This window comes from Phaseolus vulgaris, chromosome 2, assembly GCF_051622355.1.
Source record: "Phaseolus vulgaris cultivar YP4 chromosome 2, ASM5162235v1, whole genome shotgun sequence".
NCBI lineage: Eukaryota > Viridiplantae > Streptophyta > Magnoliopsida > Fabales > Fabaceae > Phaseolus > Phaseolus vulgaris.
Window position 1 is genome coordinate 22,964,713 of NC_143499.1, and position 23,725 is coordinate 22,988,437.

The 23,725-nt window shown below is 33.7% G+C and overlaps 1 protein-coding gene across 1 annotated transcript; it reads right to left on the minus strand.

The window, feature by feature from the left end:
* Positions 1-6,367: 6,367 nt before the first annotated feature.
* Positions 6,368-13,083, minus strand: LOC137810951 (26S proteasome non-ATPase regulatory subunit 4 homolog). The gene is made up of 10 exons (XM_068612466.2): positions 12,865-13,083; positions 12,640-12,753; positions 12,260-12,365; positions 11,417-11,531; positions 11,128-11,337; positions 10,716-11,028; positions 8,231-8,354; positions 7,563-7,666; positions 7,393-7,461; positions 6,368-6,711 (listed from the first exon to the last, which is right to left on the minus strand). The coding sequence occupies exons 1-10, from the start codon at positions 12,874-12,876 to the stop codon at positions 6,661-6,663; spliced, it is 1,218 nt and encodes a 405-aa protein (XP_068468567.1). The 5' UTR covers positions 12,877-13,083; the 3' UTR covers positions 6,368-6,660.
* Positions 13,084-23,725: the final 10,642 nt, after the last annotated feature.

Here is a 23,725-nt window from a genome sequence, read left to right on the forward strand (position 1 = left end):
TGATCATTGTGCAGTAATACTTAAAGAGGTGTCCTTGGACTGGGGTCCAAAACCTTTTAGTTGTTGGGATGTCTGGTAAAGAGATAGTAGATTTAAGCAGTTTGTGAGTTTGATTTGGTCTTCTTATGAGGTCGTAGGAGGTGGAATATTTGTGTTCAAAGAAAAATTGAAAAAGCTAAAAGTAGATTTAAAAATATGGAATAAAGAAGTCTTGGGAGATGTGAATCTTGCTAGTAAGGAAGTGCAAAAGAGGATTGAGGTTTTAGACGCACGTGACGATGATTGTGGGTTAGCTGAGTCAGAAAGGGAAGAAAGAAAGGCTCTCCTTGTTGAACTTAACAAAACAAAGTTTAAGCAGGAGGCGATTATGTTTCAGAAAGCTAGGCAAAAATGGTTAAAATAGGGGGACCTTAATACAAGGTTTTTTCATTCGACTGTTAAATGGAGAAGAGCAAGGAATCAGTTGCATGGGTTGTTTGTTAACGGTAACTGGTGTGAGGATAAGCAGGTGATCAAGGACAAGGTTCAAGAGTTCTTTAAAGACAAGTTTGCTAGGAATGATGCATGTCAGGTTCGACTGGATAATGCTAGGTTTTGCTCCATTTCGGATTTAGATAATGATTTGTTGATTGGTGAGTTTTCTGAAGAAGAGATTAGGGTTGCGGTTTAGAGTTGTGACAGCTCAAAGAGTCCTGGGCCTGATGACTTCAATTTTGGTTTCTTAAAATTTTGTTAGGACATCATTAAGAAGGATGTGATGGCGACAGTGAAGGATTTTGCAGTTAATGGTCGTTGGCCCAGAGGTACAAACGCTTCGTTTCTTTGTTTAATACCAAAAGTTGAAAACCCCCAACAGCTTGGTGAGTTTAGACCCATTTCCTTAGTTGGTTGTTTGTACAAGATCATTTCTAAAGCGCTTTCTATACGCTTGAAAAAGGTGATCAGTAAAGTTATTGACGGCAGACAGTCGGCTTTTCTTGAAGGAAGGGGCTTGTTGGACAGTGTGCTAGTAGCTAATGAGGTGTTGGAAGAGTACAAAAGAAAGAGAAAAAGTTGTGTTTTCTTCAAAGTTGACTATGAGAAGGCGTACAACTCAATTAGTTGGGAGTTTATTTATTATATGCTTTGGAGGATGGGTTTTTGTGATCTGTGGATTCCTTGGATAAAGGGTTGTTTAGAATCAGCGTCGGTTTCAGTTCTGGTGAATGGTAGCCCAACTAAGGAGTTATTTCCTATGAAGGGTCTTCGTCAAGGTGATCCGCTAGCTTCGTTTCTTTTTCTTATTGTGGCAGAAGGGCTGGCCAGGGTGTCAAGGATGGCCGAAGAAAAGAATCTGATTGACAGTTTGGAGGTTGGCAGGGATAAAGTGAAGGTAAACATGTTACAGTGCGCGGACAATACCTTGTTTTTCTGTGAAGCTAACACCAAAAGCATTTTCAATATTAAGGCGATTCTGCAATGCTTTGAGCTTGCCTCGGGGCTTAAGGTTAATTTTTTGAAAAGTAGAATTGGCGGAATAGGGCTTGATCAACATTCGCTACAGCGTTTTGCAGCTATCCTTAATTGCGACGTGATGGATTCTCCTTTTGTTTACTTGGGTATGCCTGTTGGTGGGAATCATAAGCGCGGTGACTTTTGGAATGGGGTGATAGAGAAAGTTCAGGCTAGACTAAGCAGGTGGAAAGGTAAGTGCTTGTCGTTGGCGGGGAGGATTTGTTTGATCAAGTTTGTTCTTTCTTCTATCCCGCTATTCTTTATGTCCTTATTCAAATTGCCTTCCGGGGTGGCAGATAAGTTGGTTAGGATCCAAAGGAATTTTCTTTGGGGGTGGAGTTCTGAAGGAAGGAAGATCGCTTGGGCTTCTTGGGAAAAGGTTTGTAAGCCTCGCGAAGTTGGGGGGCTTGGTATTATTGATTTAAAGTTTTTTAATCTGACTTTGTTAGGTAAGTGGATATGGAGGTTGGGTTTGGATAAGGGCGGTCTTTGGAAGGAGATTCTCGTTTCTAAATATGGTGGGTGAAAAAGTTTGAGAGAGGAAGGAAAAAGTCGTAGGAGTTCCCTTTGGTGGAAAGACTTGAAAGTGGTGTGGGCTTCGGAGGGTTGGGGTAGAAGTTTTGAAGATGGGTTCAAGTGAAAAGTTGGTGATGGGAAGGATATTTCTTTTTGGGAGGACAGTTGGCTAGGTAGTGATGCGCTGAAGAGAGTCTTTTCGAGACTGTTTTCTCTTTGTTCCGGCCAATGATGCAAAGGTGGTTGAGCTTGGGTCTTGGTCTGACGGTGTTTGGGTTTGGCATTTAGCCTAGCGTAGACCTTTTTTTGACTGGGAGAAGCCTTTGGTGGATCAGTTGTGTCAGGCACTTCTTGAGGCTAGGCTGGCTTTGGGAGAGGCGGATAGGTGGGTGTGGAAGGCTGGGGTCTTCAGACGTTTTCAGTTAATTCTTGCCTATTTTCTTGTTAAGAGGGATTGTGAGGTGGATTTTTCTTCGGTTTTCAGTAAGTTATGGAGTTGTAAAGTTGTACCGTCTGCTTTATTTACATCTTGGAGGGTGTTGGAGAATAAGATTGCTACTAGGGTCAATCTGGAAAGGCGTGGGGTGTTGGTGGAAAGTTCTTTGTGTTGTCTGTGTGGGAAGGAGGAAGAGTCTCATCGCCATTTGTTTTTCGCTTGCAGTTTTGCTTGGCGGGTTTGGTGTTTTTGCTTTAAGTGGTTGGGAGTGTCGTTTGTGTCTCACATTGATCCTTCGTCAAACTTTGCTCAATTCAAGTTGAGCATGTTTTCTGATTCATTTAATGATGTATGGAGCACAATTTGGGTTGGGGTTGTGGGGGAAATCTGGAATCACAAGAACTCTATCATTTTCAATAAAAGGGTGGCTGACGCTTCAGAAGTGTGTACAATGGTGCAAGCAAAGGTGTGGTCTTGGATTTCTGCAAAATTTCGTTCTACCTCGTTTTCCTTCTCTAGCTGGTGCTTGGAACCTTTGGAATGTATGAGAATGATTTTTTGACGTATGTTAGGTTTTTAGTAAGATTCGTGCTTTGGTTCGGTTAGTTTGGTGGCTTTAGGTTAGAAGTTGTTCATTGTATATTTTGTATAAAGGTTGAACTATCCATGAAGTGGTTCACATTTATTTAATTTTTATTGCTGATAAGAAAAAAAAGTTGTTACATCATCCTTCTAATGTTTCTAGTCTTAAAGTCTTCTTTCGTTCTTATTTTCTATTTTTAAAGTAGATTTGTATTTTATGCAAGAATTTAGGACTTGTACAAAATGTAATAAGAACGGTCTTTTATAACTTAATTTTGCATAGACTATTTAATAATTGCTTTGATCATTTGTAGAAACATTTTTTCCGAATTACACTTTGACCTTAGAAGCTTCAATAAAGATACTTGGACTATGAAAAGTAGAAAAAGTTGAGTCTAACGAGTTAAAATTTGCAAATTGCACCAGACACTCAAAAGTCAATGATCAAAATCACTAGACAATCAATTAAAACTTAAAGAAATTAAAGTTAGTTTTGGAACAATTTTGTGGGTCCAATTTCGGTTAGAACCAAGACCCATCCATTGTGTAGCCTTGAAACTGTATATAAAGATTGGTTGAACAAAAATATATACATAACATGCTTAGCAAGTAGATTAGACACTTTGTAACAGTGGTTTAGTTAGTTTACTTTTTAGTTTTCTCTACTTTTAGTTAATTTGAGGATGTTCTATTCAATTTCTTGGGAGTTATTGTTTTTCTCGCATTTCTTCTTCTCTTTGCGTTATGCATTTTCTGGAAAAGTGAATTCAATTTTGGATTTTTTTTTTTTTAGTGAATTCAATTTTGGATTTAGGTAATAATGAACCAAAAGTCATGTATGATAGGATGATGTTGTGTTTTTAGTGTTTTCTTTTTCCAAATTCGTTTCAAATTTCTATTTTCCATTGAAAGTGATTTTCTAATAATATAAAGTAATTGGTTATGTTTTTTTCAATAACAAAGAACTTGTATTTGGATTCCTTCTATATGAAGTGGAAGATTAGTGAATCACGACTTTTTATTCTTATTTTACGTTTCTAAATTATGTAGCAAATACACGGACACGGATACGAAGATACGTATAATCTCTAAAATGTAGGACACGGGGACACAGATCTATATATTATATAATTATGAATTATATAAATTGAAAATAAATATTTATGTGCACAAGTATGTTCCAGATTACTTTTTGGAGTAGAAAGATGTTTTTCATGACTAGCTCAAAATGAATTGTTTCTTATTTTTATAATCATAATAAAAATTTATACAATAAGTTTGAGTTTTTAGAAAATTAATATATTTTTTCTTTTTAAAATTATGTTAGAGCCGTACTAGAATTTTCATAAATCCAACAAATACTTATTGAATTGGATACTTCATGGATACGTGTCCTACAAGTGTCATGCGAGTGTCGGTGTCTGATACAAGTATCCGACACCGACACGCCATTTAAGAGAAATTTGAGCTTCATAGTTCTTGTTCTTGTCAGTTGACCTCAAAGGCAAGCGGTGACTCCTCCTATTTCTGGTGGATTTTGTGCTTCCCTTGGATGTTGGAAGGCGGCTCCGTTGAAACAGAGGGGGCCCTACCTGTTGATTGCACTCCGACGATCAAGTCAGTTCAGGGCTTATAGAAACAGTGGGATCTCAAGTCCCTTTTATGGTCTACTTTTAGGTTACCTCTTGTAACAACCTTCTCTCACGAGAGAACCTTACCTCCAATGAAACCATGTTTGATTAGTACTGCAACTGTACAAAATCTTATCTCCTTGGAGTGCATAAAATCTTAACAGAATAACCACCAGGATACCAACTCATGTACCAACATCAGGCGTCCAATTTGTCCCTTGGAGGCATACAAGCCTCCACGTACCATGCATGCAACCTATTCTCCTCAACCCTAGCTCTCTTGGGTTTTGGGCTCTATAGAGAATGTTTTACTTGTGCTAGACACCACATGTACTAAATGTACCCCTATATTCATAAATACCCTTCATTAGTAACCTTATGCTCACATATAAAAAAAATACTTCAACTATGTCATACTGACCAAACATTGCCCATTTTACTAGTCCAACAGTCGAGCTGACCTGCCTATACCATGCACCGAGATCCGACCCTCGAGCACTGAGTCCCAAACACTCTGTTGAGTACATTTCCTAAATTGAATTTGTTTATATTTATGCTCAATTTACCGTTTTAAGGAATAAACCGTCTTCATTCGTTTTTATTCATGTTAATTCAATTTCAATTACAATTTACATTAATCATTCAATTTGCAATTTACAATTTTAATCACGGTCTATTTTAAGTTTTCTGCAATTTAATGATCTTTTAGGGTTCTTTTACTTTATAATGGTTGTAGTTACTCTAAAAATAAATTATAAAAAAGTAAATTTATTTAATTATAGTTATAAAATATAATAAATATATAAATTTATTATAATTATGCAAATATTAAGTTCTCCTATCTACTCTTCTAAATTCGATTTGATATTTGAAAATATGTCTATGTTCATAAAGTAAAAGGACTATTTCCAATTGAAATCGTTAGTTTTCAGTTGAGAAGGGTCAAAATTCATTAAGTGCAATGGCTGTAAGCTTATATAATGTGAGGGCAATTGACCCTTCAATCCTTGTAAGCACAATCAACTGAAGGCGGTGGCTGGTCAGTGCGGAGAAGATGAGACAAAAATCCGATGATCCCTTCTACATGTACTGAGTGTTGCGCAGTATATGTTTCTTTTTTTATTTTTAAAATTAGGATGAGTAATAGATGGCCTAAGCCCAAACTTTATTTTAACATATTGTTTTATTATGTTTTTTTTATTAATAATAAATTAAGCAATACTTTTCTAATTTTGAAGTATTTGTAAAAAATTATCCAACGATTTAATTTTCTAATTTTCTCAATTCCTAAATTTTATTCTTATTAATTTTGTAATGTTTAACAATGTGTCAAAATGTATAATTCCAATTTTTTTATTAGTAATATTGACAAAGGTACCCATTATATTATGCTTTCGAAAGAGTTTGATTAAGGTTAAAAAATAAAAAACACTAAGTTAAAATTTACTAAATGCATTTTTTAATGAACCTGAGCATCTTCAAAAATGAAGAAATTACAGCTACTAGAAATCCCCCCTTTCAAAAATTATGCACGATAATCAATATTTAAAGTCACATGACCACTACTATTTGTTTTAGCGATAGAATTTATTACACTATTTCGATAACTAAAAAAACAAAGCAGTCACTGAATTCATTCACGGCACAGCATAACCTAAGAACATTATACTAATTAAATAAAAAAAATGTAACATTGAACTGAAACGGATTAGCATAAATATCGAGATGAGATTGAAAAATATATTTAACGTAGGAACTTTCTTCAGTATAATAATAGTTCTTTGAAGCACTTGTCACATTATATGCACCAACCAAGAATAAGACACGACAATGAAGACCATCTTTAATCGTACACAGTAATATTCAACAATACATGCATTGAGTTCCAATTAGCTACGGAGAGACAAAAATTGGAACATGCTAAAGTAGTTCCCAATTACTATCAGCCGCGAAAATGCTACCAACATAAAACCATACACAGGGCAAAGCGGCTCTTAAAGATTACTTCTTTTCCTCCTCCTCTGAAGGCTTCTCGTCGTTCTTCTGTTGAGGCTGGATAAACAACACAATCAGAAAACTGATAGCAGCATAGGATATATAGAGAAAAATACCATGTACCCCACCCCAAAAGCAAAGAAAAAGTTGAAATTTGAGATAGTAGCACTAGGCATAAAATATCAGAAGCTTAGTAGCAAATTAATCTTTGTACAAAAATCTTCTCATCCATTCAAAAATATAAATACTTCAGGCCAAATTTACAATAGCACGTATAAAAATATAATATTACAGCAAACATTTTTCACGGAACTGCAAGCACAGTATTAACCCTGAAAATAAAACTAAAAATAAAGCAAACAGCCATTGATGGGAGTGAAATAATTTCAAAACTTGGGCTATTAAGAACATTCATTTTCTAACTCAACCTAATAATCAGGTTTATGCTGTCTTGTTGTGTTTCAATATTAAAAATAAAGCCCACGACTGTCCTCATGGCCTTCAATGGGCAGACATCATAAACACTTCACTCGGTATTTCCATTATTAGTAGGATATTACCAAGCAAATTCAACTATTCAAATAATGAAAAAAATTATATCAATTAAAGGAGGGGAGAGTGGAAACTTGCTCAAGGTTATAATAGGCCAAGTACTGCAACTATGCCTGCTCAGAAATTTTCTAAAATGATTCCTTTCAAATCCAATGTATGTTTTTCCATAGTAGAAGAAAGACTAACCTCAGACTGATTTTGCATGGACGCCAGTAAATCCTTGACAGAAGGATCATTTGGGTCAACCCCAGGAAGCTGCAGAAGCAATGAATTATTACTTCGTGCAAAAAATACAGTGCACGAATATACTGCGTTATAAAAACTAAATAAATAATCATTGGATTTATTAGACATACAGATGCAAGGATAGAAGATACAAAGGATTGATCAGCCAACAATTTGCCCATGTCCGACTGACTTGCTTGATCCTTTGCACTATCTGCTATTGATAACTGGAGAGCTGCAAGCAACAGATGACCAAAACCAGAAAAGATCATAAACACCACCAAGGCTTTAATTGACTTAGATTCTAATATAAAAATTAACACATTAACCCTGTGTACAGATCATAGTAAGCTTATCAAAATCCTCAAAACAAGTAGGAGTTAGCTGAGAAAATATGTAAATGCAGACAAAACAAACACTATGCATTGGAATCTATCTTTTCACCAAAATGGAATAAAACCTATCTCCTAGATCAAAGTGCAAACACGTGATCAAATCTTCTCAGCACCAAGATATTTGATAACTAGTTCAATCATCAAGATATATAAATAAGGCATTTATCTGCATGCTTCATGATTTGTAAAACAATTATCCGTGTTTAATGGAAGAAAGAACTATGATCCACAAAATGTTGGACACGTTAAAAAGGAATTGTGTCTGTGTTTCCATGCTGGACAAATAACAGTCATCATGCAACACTTCAATGCCCTATGGGACACTTAAATTTTACTGTCTTGCAGAGTATCCATGCCTATATCTGTGTTTCTTACATGAAGATTGTATAAACATAAAAACTCACCTAGAGCCAACTCGGGATCACTTGCAGATGCTTCTGACATATCTGTATCTTTTACATCATGGCTAATGGCAGGATCGTCCATTGACATTGCAAGTGCCTGCTGTAGAAGGGCATTCTCATCGTCCTGTTTCCATTACAAGGTCAACACAGATAACAAAAATACTGATGTAGTAGGGTATTTTCATACCCCTAAGATTTTCCCAAAATTACACTTACATCCCCTACTTTTTTTCATGATTACAATGACTTTATTAGGGTGTGAAAGTGTAATGTAATAAAAAGGGTGAAAATGTATTTTTTTTTAAACAAAGGGGAGGTTTGTGTAGAATTTTAAAATACTGGGGGGTCAATGTAATTCAAGAAAACTTTGGGAGGTGCTAGTAACTTAATCAAAATAAAACATGAGAACTAGTTTGAAACTATTGGAGATCCTACGTCAACCAAAAATCATGATCAAATTATAGTATACAAGTAGGCATAAATCTTATCTTATAAACCAATTTTTTGAGCTTGAATTAGACTTAAAGTCCACCTTTTAAAAAAAACAAAGCAAGTAGGAAGAAACAATTTTTTTATTGAAGAATATGATGCTTTTTATCATCTAAACTGGTTCAGTATATTGCATAATAATTTTGGTTATTCATAGATTGGTACAGTTTGTTTCATGATTTGATTTGTTTCATAAGTGAATTTTTAACATTCCTATCTGGGCTAGTGTATGAACATGAGTAAACCATAACTCTCAATCTTGGAAAAGGGTGCAGAGTGGTACATACAAAAACACTATAGCAGGATGGCTGCTAACCAAAGATTATGTTACACTTTCTTGCACATAAATGCTCAGAAAATTTTAAATAAAAAATACCACCAGAGATTTTATACTTCATCGTCATCATTAATAATTTATAAGTCATAGTAACTTAATATACATACATAGTTAGTCACCATAACATACGGCTGTGACTAAACAACACAAAATAATAAAACAGACAGATGAATTTGGTAGAAAATCATAGCTTATCTTGAAACATCTTGAATGTATGTTAGAATAATTTAGAGTGTCTTTAGTAGATCTCCCATCTCTTAGGAATAGTGTCGTCCATACTTCATTATTTTCTTGATTTGTTTCCTTTCCTTATATGATTTGATTAGGAATCTAATACTACTTCAAATAGGTGTAGTGCTTTGCCTTTTGTAACACACAGTTATCTAATTACAAACAATAGATCAATAATATACTCTACAGCTATTATTCAAGTTTCCCCCCTGCCTAAATCCCTAGACTTTTAATATAGGCCACAGACGTAAGAAAACAGAAAGCTGAGAAGAATCACAGGAGACAGGACCTGCTAAAATATAGCAGAGGCGGAGCAGAAGGGGATGCTCAGTAACAGACAGGGGCAATGGACGGGAAAGTGAAGATGATGGCTTTCCCAAAAGGGGGATTAGATCAACAGAGTCATGAGGTCAAACCCTAAGAGTGGTGCTGGACAGATGTAGATGAATAAAGAACCCTATGGTGATGTTTGGTACCAGGAATTTTTAATTATAGACAAAATTTATAAAATGTTAGGTCATCATTCGACTACCTTGGAAGTAATATAGTTATGGCCAAGTACCATGGGACAATTTAGTAAGCTTATAATTAAATAATATGGAAAAGTGTTTTTGCCCCCACCAATGAAGACGTGAGAACTATATTCCTACATTTGAAGAATTAACATTTCTAGAAAGCTTATCAGAAAACATTTATTCTCTTCTACCAAACATGGGAAATTAGTATTGCCATGTCATTTTCCCAGGAATGTTGAAGCACTCCCAGTAACATACATCACCTAAACACTGTAGCCTGTTTGGTTTACCGAAATGTAAAGAAATAATCACTTTTTCAAAATATTCTCCGAAATAACAGGAAGAAAACTGAGGTTCTTACCTGCTTGATGAAACAGTGGTAATTAATGACTTAAAGCTACGACATCACAAACACAATGCATTGCAATGGCCAGCCCATCCAGAAATAGTCACGATTAACTACTCAGAAATAAAGGAGATGTAGCTATACGAATGGTAAACAGAATAGCAATGGTGATTCACTACAGAGGTAGATTGTCCAATAGATGGGATCTATGATGGAGTGGAGATGGTTCTATTTTGACCAATAGCATCAGTAAACAAAAGATTACAATCAGTTAAGTGCTTCCACAACAGCAATGTGGAAATATTATTTAAAAATAGGTTTCAGAAGTTTCAGTTACACACCTTCACTGAAATTCGAAGGCTCTCCTGGAATCACTATCTTCCTAGAGAAGTTTAAAGTCTAGATTATAATATGACTTGGCAATTTAATCACTCAACAATTACTACAAGTAGCCCAACCAAGTGCACCAAGAACTAACAATTATATGCAGTAAATTATTATATTCCAGTTGAGCAAGAAGGAAAGCATGCAATTACAGCAATAAATAAATGCAACAGAAACACCAACCATCAAAACACTTGTCTTATTCTCAGCTTCAGATGTTGATGCACTGGCACGCTCACTCATTGTTGCATCTTGAGAGCTGGCTTGCTGCTCACCTCCCTTCTCTTGCTTGGCCGCATCCTCTGCAGCCTTCTTTGCAGCTGCTTCCTGCCTGGCTCTCTCTTCTTCCATTGAAACTCTTAGAGCAAGAGCCAATTCTGGATCCAAGTTTGGATCCACACCAAATTCAAATCCAGATACACCACCAGCTGCTGCTGCAGCAGCAGCTGCAGCAAAACCACTTCCACCTTCCCCATCACCGGTAAAAATAGGTGTACTGCCACAAAACGACATAATATGAATATCTTTAAGTTCGACAAAAAAAATTAAATTGAACTAAAAAAGAAAAGTAAAAGATGAAATTGATCCCACAAACCTTATAAGTACATCAGAAAGAGCATTTGGACCAGATGGAACATGTACGATATGGCTTGTATCATTATTGTTAACAGCTGCAAGGAGTGCTTCAAGCTTCTCTGACTTCCCCTCGTCTTCTTCACCAAAATTAACAATATCAAGTGCAACACTATTCTTTTTCAACTTTCTCCCTATCATCTCCAACATCTTCTTTTCATGCTTGATAGGACTGAAAAACATTGAGATAAAGAAGACAGATAACTACAAAGAATACAACTTCAATAAGGAAAAAACTTAGATACACATACCTTCCAGCAAAGACAATAATTCTCTGCTGTTGCTTTTTATTTTGCCGATGCTTAAGAGCCAGTTGTGCCACCTGAATGCCAGCAGCTAGGTTCATCTCACCACCTGTTTCTAGTCCTAAATGAGGGGGGAAAATGAAATCATTTTTCAAAAAAAGCAGAATCCACCAGGACACGCTATGGTAGAGAAATATGCAGCAGAAATGTTTGATTATTAATATCGTATTAGTAAGCAAGCAGAATCCGTTCCCTGCCAACTTTGTTGAATAGCTACAATTAATATACTGTTAATTTTTGTTTGGATATTCTGATAGTGTTTTAATTATTAGATTTTGCATTGCATACTCTTACGAGTTTACAAGTTGAGTGCTTGAGTCTACGTTCATGGAAGTTCTGAGTTTGGGTAGACTCTGAAGTTTGACAAACCTACTATCTCCTTCTATATATTAACGGGTGACTTAAAAAAATACAAGTGCATCAGCATTAAATCATGAAGAAATTACAGGTATTTATGCAACAATCCTCAAATTATAATTTTAATGTGTTTTGTCAATATTTTTATGGAACAAACATTAAAAAACATTTCCGTCACACACAATTTTTCTGTAGAGAAAGTACAGAATGATTTTTGGATTTCCATGATATTTGATGTTTGTACTAGTCATTTTAGTTACTACTCTTACTGTTTTAACCAAAGTAGTTTTCTAAGCGCACATGCTAACAAAACTATAAAAGAATTATAGCCAATTCATAAGGAGGTTAGATTTACCAACAGGGCATGATCCATATAACAATCTAGAGCAACAAAACAATAGTAAAAGGAACAAAAATGTATGAAGTACTGACCATGCATGCAGGCTAAGATCTTTCCCAGATCACTGGTAGGGGTGACCAAAACTCGAACGCCTTTCCCTGCCATTGTGAGAACTCCCACTGTATTTTCTGGATTAGACTGAATGTATTATTAAAATCAAGACAATTCGTCAGCACAAGTGAACCTACACAATTAGTTGAACCTCGAATTTGAAACCTAATCTGAATCACAACATCAACAAAAAACGCTTAGTTCACCTATCTCTAGCCAGCTATAACATTCCGATTTCCGAGTCTTATCCAATTCTAACTAATTTTCCAAAACTAAATAAATTAATGAAACGATAACAAATATAAAAGAGAGAGGGGGGAAATGTAAAAGCAGAATACTGTACGGTTTGGCATAACCTAACCTGGGTTTTTGCCCCGCAAATGAGATTGACAGCGTCTGCTTGAGCTTGAAATCGAGAAGGAGTATAATCCCCGTTACGCATCCATTCAGAATTGTCGATACAGATCATGGTCGCCTGATGAAGAAAGAAACTCAACGAAACATGTACCGTAACATCAACCAAAAGTCTAAAAATTGGTATGCTAGAGTTGGTGAAATCAAAGCGAGAGGGGAAATCGGGAATTACCTCGAGCACCATTGTTGAAGATTCAGAAGCTAAAGAGTGAAAGAACTTTGCTGTGAAACCAAACCGGCCTAATTCTCTGAAACCAATAATCTGGTGCACCGTAATACAAAGGGGGACGGAACTTGTTGGAGGCCTTTCTTAATTTATTACAACTGTTACTGATAGCAAAAAGAAGGTTTCTACTTCCTGCACCCAACAATTTCTAATTGCAACTCCATCATCTTTTAAATGATCATTTCACCCTTTATAAATGTGACTTCTGATTATTTTGTTCTGAAAATCTAATCTTTCCAAACAAGTTTTTTTAGAATTTTCAAAAAAATATTTTCAGTATATAATTTTTAAAATAGAACCCTATCAGATCATATCAAATGCATTTCATAGCGAATTTTTTATGATAGGATTTTCAAAATAAACGTATAAGATGTTTTTGAGAATGAACCTTCCATAATAAACTTTCTGAGATGTCTTATAAAATAGAATTTTCAAAGCAAATTTTCCAGAACATATAAGAAGTAAAACCGCAAAAGAAACAAAGTGCCCTATTATTCATACACAAGTATTTCCAGCTAATTTTTTTTACTTTTATTAAAAAAATAAGAAGGGCATGGCCCTTTTGAAAATTCATATTTATTCTTTGAATATATAAAAATTACAAGTGTTTGTTAATTTCTAGGATCATTAAATTGTAATATTTACACTTATTTCGCACTAATTTTTCAAAGACTAATTTAATATAAATTATAAATTTTAAGAACCATTTATATTTTTTACATGTGATTAAATTATATTTATTATTTAAAAACAAATTGTCTTCCAAAAACTAAAATGATCATTTATCTTAAAAAACTACTCTCGATGGGATCCATTTACTGTAAGAGTAACTAAAATTAATTACTCTTAATTTAAGTCTTTTATTTAATTTTAAATTATCAGATTAATTAACAAATAACAATAATGAGGTGTATTTAGTTTCTCTTTCATGAAAAAAATAACATTTCATATAAATGTGTGCATCATCAATAACATGTATTGCAAATTTATTCTCTCTATTGTCTTTTCCTTGTTAATAAAAAAATAACATATATAAATAACATTATATATACACACATTTACAATTGTAAAAGCAAAACTTATTTGAAGAAAAAATAAAAGTAAGAATTTAGAACATGAACAGACATATATTTAAATTTTTCTAAAAATTATTCTCAATTTCGTACCATTTTATTCATAACAAGGTAAAGAAATTCATTTGAAGAGGTAATGCATACTAATTCAACAACTTCTACATATAAAACAAAGTATAATATGCCATTTTTCTCATTTATTGGATTGAATATTCATTATCAATCAATTTTGTTTGGTAGTGCTTTATTGTAAAATGAGTCCAAAAGTTCTTTTACATGATTGTTTCATACTTGGTTGGAGACAATAAGTGAAGAAAAATATGCATCTATCCTAATAGATCAATATTTAGAAACTTATTGCGAAAATATTTTCAGAAACGTGTCATTGTGTTTGCTTATTAAGAAAATAATAATTATCAAATTATATGTAATTATTGTATGTAATATTGTAAGATATTGTACCCAATTATATATAATTAATTTAATAAGGATAGAATCTCATGATTAGTATCCTACCTAATTAGATTGTAATTTGGAGAGAGAAACTCCTTATATATTTTCTATAAATGTAACTATACACATAAGAACATAGAACATAAGAGAATAAGAAACATCTCTTTTTCTTACCATTTTTTATCATTTTCTTACATGGTATCAGAGCACCTATTTTGATGCCCGACAATCTCTCCATTTTTATCTCCTAAATAAAAGATATGTCTGACAAAGAAGGCATCAATAACGAGTTTGATAGAAACCTCGTACAAGGCTTCAGTGCCGAGCAAATTCAGCAATTGGCAAAGGCTATTTACTCGTTCAACAATAACGGTAAAAATGACACGTTTGTTAGCTCTACAGGTCTGCTTGCCCATAACTCCTCTTCTAATTCTGCTTTTATGAAACCATGGATTTTGGATAGCAGAGTAACCGATCACATTGCATCTTATTCACAATTTTTCACATACACTTCATCATTATTTATTCCAAATGTTAATCTGCCAACCGGCTCAACTGCACCCATCTCATCTACGGGCACAATTAAATCCAATGATAAAATCACTCTCAAAGATTCTTTGTGTTCCTTCTCTTAATTTAAATCTTAAGATAACCAATTGACTAAATTATTGTGTCGTTTTTACTCCACATGGTTGCGTTTTGCAGGACTTGGCTACGAGGAGGATGATTGGCTCGGGGCAGGCTTATACTACATGTCCCCTCTTCCAAACCAAGCCCACGCATCTCAAATATTGACCAACCCTGATTTGTGGCACAAACGCCTCAGACATCCTTCTTCGGCGTGTCTACAACTTGCATCTTCCTTACTACCTATCCCTATCAGTAAACATCTCATTCTCATTCATAATAATGGTAGTATTTGTCCCAGAGCTAAACAGATAAGGCTACCCTTTTCTTTAAGAACAATAAAATCTCATTCTCCATTTAATCTTGCATTGTGACATTTGGGGTCCTCATAAAACCCCAACTCATTTTGAAAAACTTTTTTTCTCACAATGACTATACTAGATGTACTTGGTTATTTACAAGTCTGAAACCCAACATCTCTCAGAATCATTCATTACTTTTTCACAAAATCAATTTCAGGCATCTATTAAAACCATCCGCGTTTACAACAGATTGGAATTTATTTCTATGCGTAATTTTTTTTTCAAAAAAGGTATTGAATATTAACGCACTTGTGTGTACACTCATCAACAAAATGGAGTAGTAGAACGCAAACATAGACACATTTTAAACACAGCACGAGCCCTCCTATTTCAATCCCATTTACCATTAGAATTTTGGGGGAATGCGTTTTAACTGCCACATATATCATTAATCGCTTGTCAACACCTTTACTAAAAAATAAATCACCTTTTGAGATGTTATATAATCGCCCACCTTCACTTTCTCACTTAAAAACTTTTGGTTGCCTGTGTTATGCAACTGTTGTTTCACCTAAGCAAAAATTTGATTCGCGCACTCGACAGTGCATCTTCATTGGTTATCCTCTCAATAAAAAAGCATACAAATTATTTGATATAGATGCATGTACTTTTTTACAAGTCGGGATGTCATCTTCCATGAAAGTGTTTTCTCATTCTGCCAATAGTCACATACACAATCCTCACCTCCATTACAAGGTATTTTGCCCACTATTGACATTGACTTACCCACTCCTGTCCAACATTCACTCGATCAACCTTCTCCTCCTACTCATCACAATGCACCTGAACCTCCATCAAACCAACCTTCTTCTCCTACTCATCATAATGCATCTGAACCTCCAGCAGACCAACCTTCTTCTCCCACGCCAAGAAGTCTAACACCCATTACCAAACCTTCTCCAACTGACCTTCCTGTTCGACGATCCAGTCGCACATCAACCCCACCTTCTTGGCTTCAAGACTACGTAACGGGATCCCAAGCCAATCATTTGACCACTGCCCAAGACCGACCGAATGGAACCAGGTATCCTATGCATCATTTTCTTTCTAATTCACAATTTCTTCTACACATAGTGCATATCTTGCTAACATCACAACCACCAAAGAACCTCACACTTATGCTCAAGCTATCCTTGATCCAAATTGGCAAAAAGCAATGGGCGAAGAGTTTTCCACCTTGCAGCTAAACGTGGACCTTGACACCGTTAACCGTTGGGCAGAAACCCATCAGATGCAAATCACAACCACCAAAGAACCTCACACTTATGCTCAAGCTATCCTTGATCCAAATTGGCAAAAAGCAATGGGCGAAGAGTTTTCCACCTTGCAGCTAAACGTGGACCTTGACACCGTTAACCGTTGGGCAGAAACCCATCAGATGCAAATGGGTCTATAAAATAAAGTACAACCCAGATGGCAGCGTCAACAGATATAAGGCGCGCCTTGTCGCAAAAGGGTACACTCAGATTGAAGGTGTCAACTGATGGATTTGTGTCCTCCTCTTTTTGGTTTTGTAAATGATTTGTGGAAGCTTCATGGATTGGAGATGGAACAAGGTCCTCCTAAGAGTGGTGATGACCTTGAAGGTGCATGAGAGGTAGGATTTAAGAGTGGTGAGGCCAACTCTACTTGGAAGGTGACGGTTTAGGAAGATTAAGAGGCTAACCTAGGAGGTTTTGGGCAAAAAGTGATATTGGCACAATTTTGGCAACAATTTACTCATGTATTAATCTTGCATTTACATGACCCAAGCTCCTCTATATATAGCAAGAGTGGGCTGAATATGAAAAGAGAATTGGAGGGAAATTCAAATGTTGGCACATGGGAAGGTGGCTCCTAAATTCAACATATGTGAGGTAGGTTCTAGAATTCTTCCATGTGCTAGGAGTTCTAGAACCTTACGCTCCACTTAGGCAAAATGTGGGCTGGACCTAAGTTTAATTAGGAGTAGGAAACTCTAATTAAACTTAGGTTAGCATTTTAGGTACCACTTTGCATGTTTCAACAAAAATACAAAAGAATTAAATTATGCTACTTTTGACAAAAATGTAAAAACTACTCTACTGAGTTTATGACATGTAGAATGTGTCCTCTTGACCTCTCTTTGACCATAACTTTAGTGGTTGCCTCAATTTGACATTTTGGTGGCCTTTCAATGGATTGGTGTTGGGGCCTCTTCCATCATCGACTATTCTGAAACTTTTTCACCAACAACAAAATTAACAACTTTGAGGTGTCTCCTCACCATTGCAACAACCAGAAATTGGTTTACTCACCAGCTAGATGTGCAAAATGTCTTCTTACATGGCACATTGCCTGAAATTATTTACATGTATTTGCCACCCGCGCATCATCGACAGGGGAAAACATTGTATGCCGACTCAACAAATCTGTAGGATTTCAACCGTCCAAGACAGACTACTCTCTATTCACAAGACAAAATAACTCAATATTTATTGCCTTTTGATTTATGTGGATGATATTTTTTGACAGATAATGATTTGACAGAAATTCAGCGTGTTAAAGACTGTCTATTACAACAATTTCGCATTAAAGATCTTGGAGACTTAAAATATTTTCTAGAGATTCAATTTTCCCGTTCCAAAGCTGGTATTTACATGTCCCAAAGAAAATACGTGCTTGATATTTTGTAGGATACGGGACTCACAGGTGCTCGTCCAGACAAATTTCCAATGGAGCTACCTAAAACTCACACCAGACGATGGAGAGTTATTAAAGGATTCAGTCAAATATGGGCGACTTGTGGGACGAATAATATACCTCACGGTTACTTGGCCTGACATAGCATTTTCGGTTTGGACCCTAAGTCAATATATATAGACTCCACAGAACCTCATTGGGATGCCGCAATTCAAGTCCTAAAGTACATCAAAGGATACAAGGATTGCTATTTTCATCCGAGAACAATCTGACATTGACAACTTATTGCGACTCAGACTGGGGAGGTTGTCAGACAACTGGTATTGCATTTTTCTTGGTTCTTCTATTATCTCATGGAAGTAAAAAAAAATAGACAAACATATCAAGATCATCAACGGAAGTAGAATACCGTACGATGGCCAATACTTGTTTGGAGATAGTTTGGTTGCGATCTATTGCAGGATTTAAAGGTGCCATGTAACTTGCCAGCTCAACTTTTCTGTGACAATCCAGCGGCATTACATATAGCAACAAACCCAGCATTTCATGAATATACAAAACGAGATAGACCGTCACATTGTGCGAGAAGGAAGAGAAACCAGGCTCCAACGGAAGTCGGAAAACAACTCTTTCTTTCATGTCTTTTCCATAAGTTTTATTTACATAATACACTATTTCAAAAAAACTTTAACAAGAAGAGTACGCTTAATCCACATTCTCAGCCCACGTCCATTGGATCCTTCCCAACATCGTTTGACTGATTCTCTACAACGTCAACTTCGATTCTCTACAACGTCAACTTCTTCTTCCAATTCTTGAATAAGAAGGCGTGGTTAAAAAGAGTAATGTTTAATACATGTCTTAATTGTGATAAAATTACTTTCTATTCCTGCATAAAGATTAAATTAAACCAAAAGAAAAAAAATATAAAACACAAAGAAAAAAAAAATATAAAGAAAGAAGACGAAAAGAATACCAATGATTGACGACAAAAACTACTTTCTTGAATGAAAGTTTTTAAAATATATAAACTTTTTCTTTATATCCTTGTAACCCATTATTCTCTCTCTGCTTATCACGCTCCCTGTTGAGCCTATACCATGCATTACAAAAAAAAAAATATTGAAACATTATTAATGTGATGACATAAGCATCAAATATTTCTAAAGAAAATGTCAAAATCTTTTTAAAATTCTGAATTCTTTGACTGGAATTAAAGAAAATGTTAAGAAATCGTATAAAAAACTTTCATGAAGATATGTGAAGACGAAAGGTGGGGAAATGGAGAAGAAAATAAAATATTAGGAAAATAATAATACCGACGGGACCGATGTGAGGTGAGAAGAGCGACGACGACGGACGTTAGGTAAGAAGACCACCAACGGAGTGAGAAGTAGAAGCAAAGGTGAGTCGGTCACCGATACGAAAGCAGTGAGGAAGAAGAGTGAGCAAAGAAAAAGTAAAACTTCAATAAAAACGAAAAAGTGGACGTCACGTCACGTTAGACTTTCTTAGAAGATTAGCAAACTTTGTAAAGACTGAACCATTTTAAATAGTTTTAGAAATTTAATTTTCACTTGTATTTTTATTTAAATACATTTACTTCTAAAGTCACTCTAAATGAATTTTTATTTTGTAAATTATTGGTGGAGTAATTTTTTTACAGTTAATTCATACATATCATAAAAGGTATATTTTCAAGTGTGACTTTAAGAGATGCATTTGAGACTCACGTGGTATTCAAATATTTGAACAAGAATGAAGTCATGGAATAATTGAGTATAACTTGGAAGGATATGAATGACTTCAAAGGTATATACATAAGAAAAGGATGAGATCTATTGACAATAGAAGTACTCTTTTTTTTTGTTGGGATGAATGCTACTCAAAGAAGTGAAAGTATTTGATAACATGTTTTGTTTTAGTTATTGTCTTTTCTATTTTAGTTCCTATTTTTATTTTAGTTATTGTTTGTTTTTATTCTAGTTACTGTTTTTATTCTAAACTATTATTTTTTGTAAATAAGCAGCCCATACCTTTTTGTACCGCTCCATGGACTATACTCTGTACTCTCAAATTAATGAATCAATAATTATATTCTCTTTGTTACTTATTCGTTGTTGTGCATTTTATCACTATGATAGGGTTTTCATACCCCTTCTCTTTCACACTGTGTCGTTCACAATTGCATGATCACTGCTCATCGTCTTCCTTCAAGAAGCATTACTTTGCCTTTATCTTATTCTAAAAGTATTAATGTGTTTTTATTCTTTTGTGCATTCAATAATAACCCTTCAAGAATTCATGGTTAAGTTTGAAAAGGTTGTTAATAGTCAATTGGAGGCAGAAAGAATGAAAGATTATGAATCTAGCACAAATTTTATATTTTTAGTATAGATCCAAACTTGGGCACCATCATGTATATACAAGGAATATTTAAAAAAAAAATTCAATATGAGCTTAGGAAGATCAATTACCTTACTAAAAAAAACATAAAAGTCAATGAGCTTATGTCTACCAAGTGTCTAGTTGTTATGATGTTTGTGATATATTTATTCTTGATATAAATTTGAACTTAAAGATTTCTAAATGTGATGGTCAACTTTATAATTTTATGGGAATATTATACAGTGACATATTGATAATTTTTCAAGAAAAAAAGATTATTGAAATTCCTAATTAATTTATTTAAGGATGCAAACAAAGGTCTTGAAGACATTTATATTGAAAATAATTCATCCACCACACCTAGATTTGTAAGAAGAATACAGCACAACAACAAGCAAACATACTAGTTGATTTTGTTAAAGAATTAGAATAAGAAAAAAATATATAAGTTCAATATTTTAAAATTGGTCAAGAATCACATTAGATTCTGGAAGATCCACCTATATCATAAACAAAGGAAAGAAGAAAAGAATGGAGAAACAGTGATTTAAAATGGTAGATTTAAGAGTGGTCTTGAAATATCACTTAATAAGTCATTAATAAAAAGAAGAAACATGTCATAAACATGGAGACCACATTAATAATAGGGCGTGGAAGAAAAAAATGATTTAATTTTTTAAAATTTTATTATTACACTTATTTTGATTACCCATGTAATAATATGTAAATAAAATTATTTTTCTCATCGTTCATAAAATATACGCGGTTTACTTGAGTTAATAGTTTATTGTAAAATTGTGACCAAATACTGGAGTGAATTGAATTATTTATTACAGAATAGCATCAAAATATATTAGAAAATTTTGAGATACAAATGAATGAAAATAAAAGGGAATGAATACAAGGAAAAAAAACCATAGAGGTAAGAGGAGGGAAAATTGTTCTTTCCATCTTTATTTTTAAATATATATATATATATATATATATATATAAAATAAAATATGAAAACTTACTTCTCTCCTTTTTTTCTATCTTTTTCTTTATTTCTTCCATGGTTCTTTTCATTTCTTTCTTCTTCCGTGATTATCCTTTACTCCATCTTAATATCTTTCTTCTCTTTCTTTACTCACTCTTTATTTTTTAACAATATTAATTTAAAATGTATTAAATCTTATATTTTTTAATCATTAAGTGTTTTTAAGATATTAAATATTGAAAAAAAAATGTTATAGTAAAAATTAAATTATCCTTTTCAAATTAAGAATTTAAAATTTAAAAATATGAGTTATTTATCTAAAAATATTCAAAATAAAAAATAATTCAATAATCTAAATTTTAATTCACTACAAGAAAATCATGAAATAGAAACCAATTTCTAGAGACCAAAATAAATAATTAGTTGCAATAGTAACTAAATTAGAGACCATTTTAAAAACTAAAAAACAAATTGGTTTCTAAATTAGTTTATATTATTGTTAAATAGTTTCTAAATTGATGTCTAATTAGCAACCAAGGTTTTAACTATCAATTATTTAGTTTCTAAATTTTGTTAGCAAAAACATTGGTTGCTAATTAGATACCAATTTAGAAACTATTTAACAATAATAAAAACTAATTTAGAAATTATTTTTTTTTAGTTTCTAAAATAGTCTCTAATTTAGTTACTATTGCAACTAATTATTTTGGTCTTTAAAATTTGGTTTCTATTTCATGATTTTCTTGTAGTGATGTTTAAGATCCTTTTAAATTTTGTTATTGAAGTACAACTTAAAAGGTAATTAAATAATAATGCCTTAAGTTAGACTAAACTAGTGGGATGCCACATATGTATATTGATTTATCATTTCAAATAATAATTGTGTATTTTATTTATGGGATTATAATGAAATTTGGTTCAACAAATAAAGAAACAAATATGCTATTCACTAAAGCAAGAAAACATTATTTTGCATTTCATCTTCAAAATATGATTGATCTGAAAATTATTTTAGAATAATTTTTTATTTAAACTCCCTCTATCGATTTTCATGTAATGATTCTTAACTGAAGTAGGTTTTGAAGAAATAATATTTTATTGTTCTAACGTTACAAGAAATAATGATAGTAGAGTCCCCAAAAGAGAGACACAAAGAGTAAAAAAGAGACTCTATATGGGACTAGTGTGGACTTAGCGTCCCAATAGAAATGGAAACTAATATTTTGGTGGCTATGCATTAGAGACGACCTCCAATGGGACACAAATTTACAAGGTAATGTTGGCTAAGCCTACATAAAGAAAAAATACATTATTTAACTATAACGTAGGTTTAGGGGACACTAAAATGGCTATAAAATTAAATAATTATTAAGAAGTGGACTTTAAGTCTTTTCACCTACTTATATATTGTCGATGTGAGACTATATATTATGGCTGGTTCGATAACAAACCAATAGCATGTGGCCTGATAAGCCCAACAAACAATCGTTAGGATAGGCTTAAAATGACTCTGATACCATATTAAGAAGTGAACTTTAAGCCTAACTCAACCTTATAAAATTAGCTTATAAGGTGAAGTTTACACCCACTTATATACTATAAAATGTCCTAATATCTAGTCGATGTGGGATCTTCAACAATAATTAAACTTAGCGTCGCCATTGAGAACACTACATGAGATAACAAATGAGAGTAAATTGTCGTCATTGGAGACACTACCTGAGAAACAAATATTAGTGTCGCCTAGACCTTCGCTACATTTAATAAAATATTAACTTGTATCCACTTTGTGTCCACATTCTCGACATAGTATCATCATGCAACTTATTTTTTGATTGCATCTACTTTGTGTCCACATTCTAAACGCTAACTTATTATTATTTTAATAATTTTTAACTTGCATCCACTTTGTATCCACATTCTAGACACAAATTATTTTGTCACTTTTTCATTATATCTACTTTTTGTCCTCATTCTAGACGCTAACGCTAACTTATTATTATTTTAATAATTTTTAGTGTGAGTTAAATGTCTCCATTGTGAACACAATGTTTGACATTTATTTTTGTGGCCAACTTGAGTAGACTTCACTCTTTGTTGGAAGCTAAAATTGATTTTTCTTGTAGTAGGTCTCAAAAACTAATAAAAACGAGTGATTATTTCTCCAAATTAAGAAAACACACTTGAAAAAGGCATTTAAAATTTCACAACCGGGCTATCAATATTTAGTTTTTGCAAAATTTTAATCTCTCTTATTTACAATATGT